The sequence below is a fragment of the Lolium rigidum genome, chromosome 2 (assembly GCF_022539505.1).
Source record: "Lolium rigidum isolate FL_2022 chromosome 2, APGP_CSIRO_Lrig_0.1, whole genome shotgun sequence".
Taxonomy (NCBI): Eukaryota; Viridiplantae; Streptophyta; class Magnoliopsida; order Poales; family Poaceae; genus Lolium; species Lolium rigidum.
In genome coordinates, this window is record NC_061509.1 from 224,946,231 (window position 1) to 224,956,440 (window position 10,210).

General features: G+C 50.0%; 1 protein-coding gene across 1 annotated transcript; it reads right to left on the reverse strand.

Annotated features, from left to right (window-relative positions):
- Positions 1–2,108: 2,108 nt before the first annotated feature.
- LOC124693049 lies at positions 2,109–8,776 on the reverse strand. The gene is made up of 5 exons (XM_047226494.1): positions 8,457–8,776; positions 7,060–7,428; positions 4,778–6,989; positions 2,632–4,696; positions 2,109–2,537 (listed from the first exon to the last, which is right to left on the reverse strand). Exons 1-4 carry the CDS (start codon positions 8,709–8,711, stop codon positions 2,673–2,675), a joined length of 4,860 nt encoding a protein of 1,619 aa, XP_047082450.1. The 5' UTR covers positions 8,712–8,776; the 3' UTR covers positions 2,109–2,537; positions 2,632–2,672.
- Positions 8,777–10,210: the final 1,434 nt, after the last annotated feature.

Sequence of the window (10,210 nt, forward strand, 5' to 3'; positions counted from 1 at the left end):
AACTCCTTCTCTTCTCGCTCCCTTACCGAGAGGAGGAGAGCTAACCTTAGAGCATCTCTAACCAATCCCCTTTAATTTAGAGAACTTTCCCTCCTCTTTTCCTTAGATCCCCATATATAGTTCTCTAAATTTAGCACCACAGAGCCGATCCCCTATAACTCAATGCGGCATTGCGTCGAGTACCTCGGGTGCGCAGGAGGTGCACACAGCAGCCTGCACTAGAGTCTACAAGAAGCGATGGTTGCGCGACTACAGGGCTACCATGCAACTGCTGTCCAATGCTCTCACTCCGGCCGAGCTATGACCTTGAAACAAATCCGCAACCGGGAGAAGGTCGTCAAGAAGAGGTGTAGATGTCATCGGTTCTGGCCACGAAATGGTCGCCAGTGGTCGATCTACACCACCCCAATGCTCCGACGACCTTTTTCACAAACAAATCGACCGTGTCGTGGCTAGGAACAAGCTTGAATCGGTGGCAGGGTCGAGCTCGATGCGGCGTCAATCGTGGTCGATTTCAGCCACGACCAGCTCCGTCGATTGGGGTGGAGGAGGGGCATAGGTTTGCCGGTGTTTTGGGCTGGCGGCGAGGCTACTGGTGGTCAGCGGTGAGAATGTCGGCCAAAATATGGCGGCGGAGCGGCGAGGCTTTGCAATGAAGGGGAGGAGAACAATTTTAGTCGGGGCGGCCGCGGGTGAACAAATTTGGGAGCCGCGGGAGCTGGTTCCTAAAAAATAAATTCCGATTTACGGCTTCGGCTAGGTGCGGTTTCGGCAGATAGAGAAAAGAAAGTTCTCGGAGAAAATTTAGGGACCGCTTAAAGATGCTCTTATAAACCACCTCAACTCTCTCAACTGGCACTGTGGAACTAAACTTTGTAACCATGGCCCCAACCAGCTGTCCCTAGGCTGCCAAGATAGATAGACCTTCATATTTCAGTTTCAGCAATTGTAGGTTATATAAGCTGCCTAGCTCATCTACATCTAACATCTATCACTTCATATATTCTTTTGGAGTTCTAGCAAAATACACAAGGGATACTGAAATATCAAATAAACGAGGTAACTTAGTACCGAAGCTTGCCATGAGGAAAATACAGACGATGGATGATGTTGAGTTGTTGACCGAGACTGGGTCGACGTTGCGTTAGCAGGGCTGTTAGCCACCGGGAGGTAACAATCAGCGGGCGCTGTCAAGAGGGACGTGCATTAAACTGAGTGAAGGGGGTGATGGAGCCCAAGTCTAACAAGACGGGCAGCTGAGGAAAGCGACGGGAGACTAGACACACACATCACCTACGTGGTGCTTCGGACGCGGACCGCTCTTCACACGAGAGGAGAGAAAATGCGGGATGGCGACGGATGGAGACGGGCAATGCCCGGACGCGGAAAGAGAGGCGCGCGGGGGAAGCGATGGGAAAGCAGGGCAGACAGGGACATGGCAGCGTCGCGTCACGGGCCACACCACTGACCGCGACTGTCTTCCCTCTCCCCCTCGCTGTCGGTCTGTCGCCTTCCTTCCTCCTTTTTCCCCACCTCACTGCTGCCCCGTGGCTGCAGTAGTTTACGTGCTTAAAGGGGCATCCTGTCCTGCTTAGTGGAGCCCTCGTCGCGTCACGCGTCGGGAGATCAATCACACCTCGTCAGTCCGTGCGGGCAGGGGAGACAGCCAAGTCCTCTACCTCCTCTCCTTGCTCCCAGCCTCTCCCATGCCTTGCTTTCATCACCGGGTCACTTGCTTGGCCTCGTGTCAGACACTGCGCAGATGCCAAAATGGAAATGCAAACAACTCACCAGCATGGGCTCAAAATGGAACTCACGAGGATCAACTAGCAGCTGTCACCATCGTTTCATCAGCACCAACAATATTACAACCAACAAAGATCAAAGACTCAGTAGTCCTGATGCAAGACAATAGTTGCTGCAAATTTACAACAGATGCCCAACCCTGTAAACAGCACAGTGCAGATAACCTCCAGAATGGATCAAATTACCACAGATTTGATCAACCGAAAGCACATGGACGACGAAATGAAGATAAACAGGTTAGTCACAGCAAATTATTACTTCCTGATCTACTCATGTCACACTTCCCGCAGAGTACAAAGTCATAACTAAGTCATATGTTAAGCTGCAGATGTGCTCGGCAATGTCAACACAGTTTATCATAAGGGACTTCAAAAGAAAAGAAAAAAAGAAAAAGCAACCGAAACTAATTACAGCGGCTTCAGGCGCTTGAAGATGCAAAGGACCATTACCTACATCTCCAAACCCATACCCCCTCCCTTCCCTCCCTCCTGGGCAAAATAGAAGCAAGCCTGGCAGGTACAAAACTCTAGCAAAGCAACTGCTGAAGCTGAGGAAAAACTGTTCCCAGGAAAGTATCAATATGGTTGGTTAACATTTACAGCAATTACAGCGAAGTTTTCAATCCTCCCACCGTTCTCATGTCATCACGGACATGAATCCATGTGAGAGCCCTTATCCCAGCAGGGTCAAACAGGTGCAATACCGCGCCTGGCTTCCACATGCAGTTGCCTCTGCAAATAAAAGCAACAAAGACTTAAGTTAGTTCACCAGGAAAACAAGCCCAGTAGGGTCTTAAGACAGAATTGCAGTACAAGCAAAGCTTACCAGACACTGAAGTCGCTGCGGGATATTATACTTTAATTTCTTTACTGCCATGACAATTGCTTGTATGATGACGACCTTTCAGCATCCCAGCTGCCTTCGGGTTCTTTCCTCTTTATTCCTACACCAGGCATTTGGTACATTCTAGTTTGATCATCCACAAAAGCTTGTGGCTGTGCGATCAAATTTTGTCTAACCGACAAAGGTACTCGCTCATCTTTCCCTTCTAAATCTATAGCCCCAGGGCCAGAATTGAGATCGAACCCTTGTCTTCTCCATTTCCAATTATTGTCATGTCCATCGCTGCTGCTGCCTTCATGACGGTTCATCGCATACTGCCTCGCGCTTTGGGCAGGTAATGCACCTGTTGACCCAACAAGTGAGGGGGCCATGGTTGGGAAGTATGGCACTCCAGCAGGCACGGAAGTGGGATACGGTGTCGACCCAATTGGAAATCCCGTTGTCGGAAGGTGAACGCTGGAAGGGAATGGAAATCCTGCATATTGATATGCAGGAGGGTGTAGCACCATGGTCGGTGGTGTGGAAATAACAGGAGCCCTGGAGGAATCACTTCCTAACTGGCTACTGTCTACCGCAGAAGCAATGATTCTCTGGGTTCCAGGTGCTGTTTCTATTGGGTAAGGCAGTTCTCCCCTAGCTGGCAAAAACGATTGCATAGCTACAGGAGCATATGGGTTGGCAGAAGGAAACCATGGTGACATGTTATTGATTTCAGTACCATTCATTCTAAGGCCAGCAGCTTGAGGTAGGAATGGTATGCTGCTAGCACCTTTAGATGACTGGCTCCTCTGTGCAGGCTCTGTACTAGCTTCATCAAGGCTAGGCCCGTTATTGAGATCAAAGAAGTTCCTTGAGCTATTTATATCATTCCTCGGTATAACTCCTGCAAACGGTCTTGCTGGCAACAATGTGACCTCGACTCTGTGCGAAGAGTTCGACATAAATTGACTATTCTCTCCAACTTCATCAGCCCTATTCAAGTCAAGCTCAATGCCAGCACTTCGTACAGGACCATCACGACTTCTAGTGTTGCCAGATTCAGAGCCAGTTGTCTGAGCAGAACTCTGTGAGATGTCTTCCTCGAGAATCTGGTCATCTGCTACATTTAGATCAATGTCAAATGCTGGGCGAGGCTGCTTACCCGCAGCACCAGATGGGACGATACCAGGTGCAGTGAGAAACGTCCCCAACGCCTTCCGTGGTTCCGCAGGACGAAATGCACTTGTAGCTGCTGAACCTTTCCACCCAGCCTCAGGCTTCACTCTTAATAGGTTCTCAGGAGGGACAAAAGGTCCTTTGGCTGGAGCAGCTACTGTTATTGGGGCAGGCAGACCACTTAAAACAGGTGGTACAAATGGAGAAAGACCAGGCAAATGAATCGCAGAAGAACATGTAGCAGGAGAGGTAGCTGGCTCAGAGTGATTCCCTTCATCCCCCAGTTCATTCAAATCAAAATCAAGCTTAGCGGTACCATTTGACTTGGCCTTGGCAGCTATAGAAGAACCCTCATCTGATGAGACAAGGTCCTCTTTTCGACCCACGTCATCACTCAGCTTCTTTGGAATGTGCCCAATATCCTGAGATGTGACAGCTTGGAGTTTTACATGGCTACTCGATTCACTGGAACTATCCTTCGAGTCCTTGATCCCATTAGCCACATCAACTCGGAATCCAGCTAACTTGTTAACATCAGCTGAAGTGGAAGAAGGCTGCTCCTTTTTGTCCCCTTTGACCACTGTGCTAATACTCCCTTCACCTTGTTTCGGAGAAACAGACACTGGACATACTGCAGATTTCAAACCCAATTTACCACATGTATCGGTGGCTTCCGGCTGATCTAGTCCACCGGCAAGTGGCTTTTGATCAGTTGACTTCGACAAGGCATGAGCCTGTTTATCAAGGGCACATAATTGCAACTCCTCAGGAGGGAGCAATTCTGACTTCCGGGTAGAAACAACTGAATTAGATTGGCCACCTGAAGTAGCACCGACAAAATCAGAGCTGTTTTCAACTGTCCCACGGCTGGCACATGCAGTGTGATCTTCACCTGCAGACGAATGAATATTAGATTCTGTACATATCTCAATAAAAGAAGACTTGGATATATTTGAGTTTTGATCACCATCACCTTGTGAATCAACCCCGGGTACAGAAGAACACTTGTTTGTGCACTCCTCTTCTTGGTTTTCAGTCTTTGCCGACGATTCAGCAACATTACAGTTTGCACCATTTTTAGGTGGCGGGCCAGAAGATGTCGTACATTTATTGTCGTCTTGCAATGATAAGTGGGCCCTCCGGTTCAGTTTATCCTTTCCACCCAAACAAGCATCAGATGTCACTTGCTTCTCCACAATGACTTTCTGAACAAGTGATGTTCCTTCACGCTGAGACAGGACTGTGTCACATTCTACTTTTAACTTCTCAATGCTATCTCCTTCACATCCTACTTCTTTTGTAGATGTATTTCTCAGTGAAGCTGATGGAGAAACTAATTCAGATTTAGATATTTCTCCAGCCACACTGGCAAGAAGATTCATCGCAGTATCATCTCCAGTTTGCAAAGGAGGAGCTTCAGAGTATTTTATTTCAATTAAAGCATTCATAGGATTGAATGAGTTTCCCCTGGTTTCACTTGAGCACATACCTTTCTCATTCACTTGCAATGAACTTGCAGCTCGTAATGCAGACGCATCCTTACCAGCTTCCTCAGTTGTCCTGTTGCTCTCCAATGTAAGGACTGCTGATTTATCATCTTCCTCCGAACCTGCGACCCCTTTAATCTCATTGTTATGCCAAGAATCGGCATTAGCATCACAAGCTAACTGAGGCTGAAAATTTTCAGTCTTCATTTTCACCCGCCGACCATTCTGTTCATGCTTATCAGCAAGCACAGGAGATGAGGATCTACTACCAGTGACAGATGGGTCCTCAAATGAGCCACCACTCACACTTCTAGCAGGACTACGACTTGGATTCGGAAAGCGAACTACCAATCTATGGCTATTACCATTATCAGGAGGTGTATCACCTACTTTCTCAGACGCCATTCCAGGTTGTGATGATTTTTCCTGGAACGAGGACCGATCAAGCGAAGTAGATCTTCCCACGGTAGCTTCTTTCTTTACCCCAGAACCAAGACGGGCACTGTTTGCCCTTCGATGGACACGTGAAGAGCTCCCAGAAGTTTTACTAGCATTGCCAGATGCAGCAGTAGAACTTCTTGCGTCCTCCTTCCATGGAGAACCAAATGTTTTTGCAAGATCACTGGAACATGAGTGACTGTTGTTCAGCGATTGGCTTGAACTGTTGCTTTTCTCCTCTTTCACTGTTGGCAACTCAGAACCGCCATTTGATTTGCAGGGTTGTGGGTGTTGCGACTTTAAAGAGCCAGATGTGAGAGGACTCGATTTTGTAACAGCATCGGAGGTACCATGTTTAGCAGTCAAAACCTTTGAAGAATGATGAGATGCTGAGTTTTTAGGACTGGTCTCGCTCAGGCCGCTTCGTCTGTTTCCACCATTAGTAATTTCTGCAGCACCACCTTTCCCTGACCAGGAAACAGCTTGACCAGATACTACAGGTTTCGCCTCATTTGACTTCATTTCAGCATCAACACGCTTTTTCCAGTTTTCAACAAGACACTTCGCCTTCTTCTGTATCTCCACATTTCTATGGCTACGCAGATGATTGACAGATTTCCCAATACTGCAACTCTGCAAGGCGTTCAGATTGATAGGCAATTTTGCGAGAGCACGGAGCAGCGCCATCAGAAATTCTTCAACACGCTTATCAGTTTCTTTAGGACTACCGCCTTCACCAGACTTGCCTTTGTGAGTCTCTTGAAGCCACTCATTCAAAACAGGAAGGCCCCTTAGTTGCACAAATCTCCTGAGGCAATCAGGACTTTCTGTAGCTGTGATAATATGTGCAAGCAGTACTCGACCACCAAGGTCTATCTTCCGTTCAGTTCGATCAAGTTGCATTAACTGAATAAGCTTCTCAACTGCTTCATCATGACAAAGTCCACCTTTATTCGTAAACTTTGTCATAAACTTCGCGACTGTATGCTTCATATTGTCTACTTTGAGGTTTCCCAGTTCACCGTCTTCAACCTTAAGGGGACGATCACGGTCTCGCACAGCTGGATCAATTCCTTGCTCGACTCTCTCCCTCTTCTTTCCTTTAGATAAACCACAATTCTGTGCATCATCTGAACCAGATTTCTGCTGGGCAGACGATGGACTGTTTAGCCGCTTCGGTGAACGTCCACCTGACTGGACTGCAGCGTGCATTTCTAACCTCGTTCTATGCAGAAGTCGATTTACTTCTTCCTGCCGTTCCTGATTGTAAGTCGAGACATAAGAAAAGAATATGACACAGAAAAATACGGAAAGAAAATGTAAAACTTACATTAATATAATCCTTGTCAGTAAGCCACCACAAACACTTGTTGTCGATATCATACACACGCCGACACACAAATGAAGAGATTCCAGCTGGCAGCTCGACGCCTTTCCGCAAAAAGGCAACTTTGCAAGGATGTAGCAGAGACACGGCAGACGTCTCGTCCTGGTGGAAAGAATAGAAGATCTCGTTCGGTGCAGCGTTGAGCTGGATTGCCTTGTTAAGCTTGACGTCAGCAGACCTATAGAGCCAACTTACGCGTAACTTGGGAAAGCCTTCTTCCTTTTTCTCAATCCAACGTATCAACCCAATGAAAGGAGGAACATCAACAGCTTGAAAAAGCGCACAATCTCCGACTCTGAATTCGCGTCCGTCCTGGAAAATAGATACGTAATTTTATTAAGTGTTTAAGAAGCAAAACATAATCATATTGCCACACAAACAACGGTGAAGAAGGAAAAAAGCTTCACCCTAGCAGAACCAAAAAATCAAATCTAGAGGCACAGTTCAGTATAACTGCAATCAGAATGCAATCAGAAATAGAGAAAATTCTGCTTATGATAAACAAACAGCTAAAAGAAGTAGCGGATTATCTAAATATGTCGTGTTGCAAAGCAAGCAAATGTCCGTGCAGCAACGTATACTTCATTAAGCTGCCAGCTGCCACAAAAAACAGTTTCAAGCCATAGGACATTCCAAATGAGGCATGTTCCTTATGTTAACATCCATTCATTCTTATAAGATGATATGTGTCAAACATGTACACACTGAAGATCAGGTTGCAGCAGAACCGGTTACGGTTGTCACGCTGTAAGGACATAGAACGGTTGGCAAAATGTGTTATCGTAATGAAGTGCAAAACAAGAAAACATGACTTGCGCCACGTGTATAGATATGTGGTATAGCACTAGCAACGGATACCGAGACGCTTGTAGATACACCGCCTTCAATTCGAATAGCATAGCATCATAACTCTATCCAATAGCCAAGCGATATGATCTGAATAATTCTAAACACGCACGCGACAGGGCCTCATCCTCGTACACGGCTTCCGCGTGGCGTTCCAGAAATTCCGTCCGCAATGAGGTAGGATTTCCATCCAATGACAAGGGAAGCACGTTGCACTATTAAGCAATATAGCGATAGCGCAGAACCAACCCCGTACATATATGCTTACTCGGCCACAAACATTTCAAGTACGGAAGACTGCTATTCTAATCTCCAACCTCTCAAATCAGGCATGGAAGAGAACCTAGTTACTCTATATAGATGGATAACGTTTAGGAAGCAAGGAAAAAATATGGATAGCCATTTTGACGAGCCCATCATATAGTATTTGATTTGGTCTAGAACACACATATGGAGCTTAGAAAATCCCAGAGTGGTATTCCACCAGTAGGCACCTTAAGGAAGAAGTCTGCAGAGGCGGGGCGTGGAGAGAGCAGTCCCTCCTGCTTCTGAGCGGCCGCAGCTGCAGGTGCAGGCGGTGGAGTCGTGGGCGCGGGCGGATAAGAAGCCGTCCGCAGCGGAGGAACAGAGGAGCGCGGAGAGGCTGGTGGTCCCTTGGGCGGCGGCGGTGGTGGAGCTGCTGCCTCTACGCGAGTGGCTGGCCACATGTGCGGGACGCAAGGCTGGCGGTGGCCGCAGCCGTCATGCATAGCCTTGCATCCTCCCAGGCGGCGCCGATCCGAGTCCGCGCGCCGCGCTGCACCATCACCAGATCGCCGTCGGGTAACCCTAGCTCCGTCGCCGCGGATCCGCCCCCATGCGCGCGCGCGCGCCCTCGCGGGATCGCCCGAATTCGACCCCGCGCGCGGCCGATTCCGATTCCGGGGAGCCGCCTGTCCGTCCGGGGAGCGCAGATCGGGGCGCGAATTCGATCGAATCGGGCTTCGACGGGCGGACGCCGGTCGCTGGTGTTGGGGAGATTTGATCGGGAATTTGGCGGGGGTCGGGCCGGGAACGGGGGGCGCACGGGCGGGCGGGGTCGATCTGCGGTGGGGGGTGGTGGTGGAGGACGGGGAGGAAAAGAAATGGCGGATTTGGGGGAGAGATTTGGAGGAGAGAGATGGTTATATGGAGCACGTCACAGGCGGCGAGGAGGGAGAGCGAGATGAAGAAGAGATGGATGCGGGGCTGGGGGTCGTCGCGAGAGGAAAGAGGCAAAGGGCATTTCCGACATTCCCCCGCCCACGGCCACGAAGATCCCCTGTGCTGTGCAGCAGCCAGCGGGCCGCCGCGCGAGCGAGCCCCGACCCCGGCGCCACCTGTTGGGCGTGCACCAGGGAGAAACCCACTGCGCGGTGGGGCCGCTCTTGGCTCGCGGTGTGCGAGCGCCGGGTGGCCGTAGCGGTTTCCTCGGGAGCTGGCGTGGACGCGGTGGGTGGAACGAGCGGCCACTCCGGACCGTACGCGAGCGATCGGCTGATGTGCCACTGACGTGCCGATCCAGCGCCGGTGGGCCCCGCGTGGCGATCACGCGGGTGGGTGGGAGTTCGGGTGTCGACGGGCCGTGCGAGCGCGGCTGCGACGCGCCGTGCAAGGCGGGGCGGGGCGATGGCAACGGCCACCGAGGCGCCACGACCGCCTGTCGCTGCCGGGTGGGGACACGGGAAGGTGGTGGCTGGGTCCCACCCGTGCGTTTCAGGAAGTGAAAGGGTTACTCACGTGGAGGTCTGGTTGTCTCGCCAGGACTGGAAAATGGGCCGCGCTTCTCGGGCCCTCCGTTCCGTGGTTGCCGGATGGGTGTCAGCGGCTGAGGCGGGCTCCTGCTGCCATGTTTGCTCGCGTTCGTGTACCGCCCGCCGGGTGTGGGTAGAGTCATCAGGGTTGTCTCTGTCTACTCAGCCACCTCATCGAGAAGAACAAAAACGTTTTACGTTCTTCCTCATCTCCGGTCAGGATGCAGGCGGACACCTCCGTGGAGTCCGTGGCGTGTATCGTCTGAGCCGCATAAGCAAATTTGTTTGTCCGTGGAGTCCGTGTAAACACATTCACCTGCCTGCTGTGTCCGCTGGACAATACGGACATACCGCCTAAGCTAATTTATTTGCATGCACATAGAAAAAATCAGGTCCCTGTACATAGAAGATAAAATCAATCGGGTCCATGTACATAGAAACACAAAAGCAATCGGGTCCCTGGCTGGCCGTGGTGG

What these genes read in the sequence shown, in the direction of transcription:
- LOC124693049 (XM_047226494.1), bottom strand. Translation starts at nt 8,711, where the DNA reads ATGCATGACGGCTGCGGCCACCGCCAGCCTTGCGTCCCGCACATGTGG. An exon ending in CTGCAGACTTCTTCCTTAAG is followed by an intron (nt 7,429 to 8,456) that starts GTGCCTACTGGT and finishes TCTATTTTCCAG; the next exon opens with GACGGACGCGAATTCAGAGT. An exon ending in CTGACAAGGATTATATTAAT is followed by an intron (nt 6,990 to 7,059) that starts GTAAGTTTTACA and finishes ACTTACAATCAG; the next exon opens with GAACGGCAGGAAGAAGTAAA.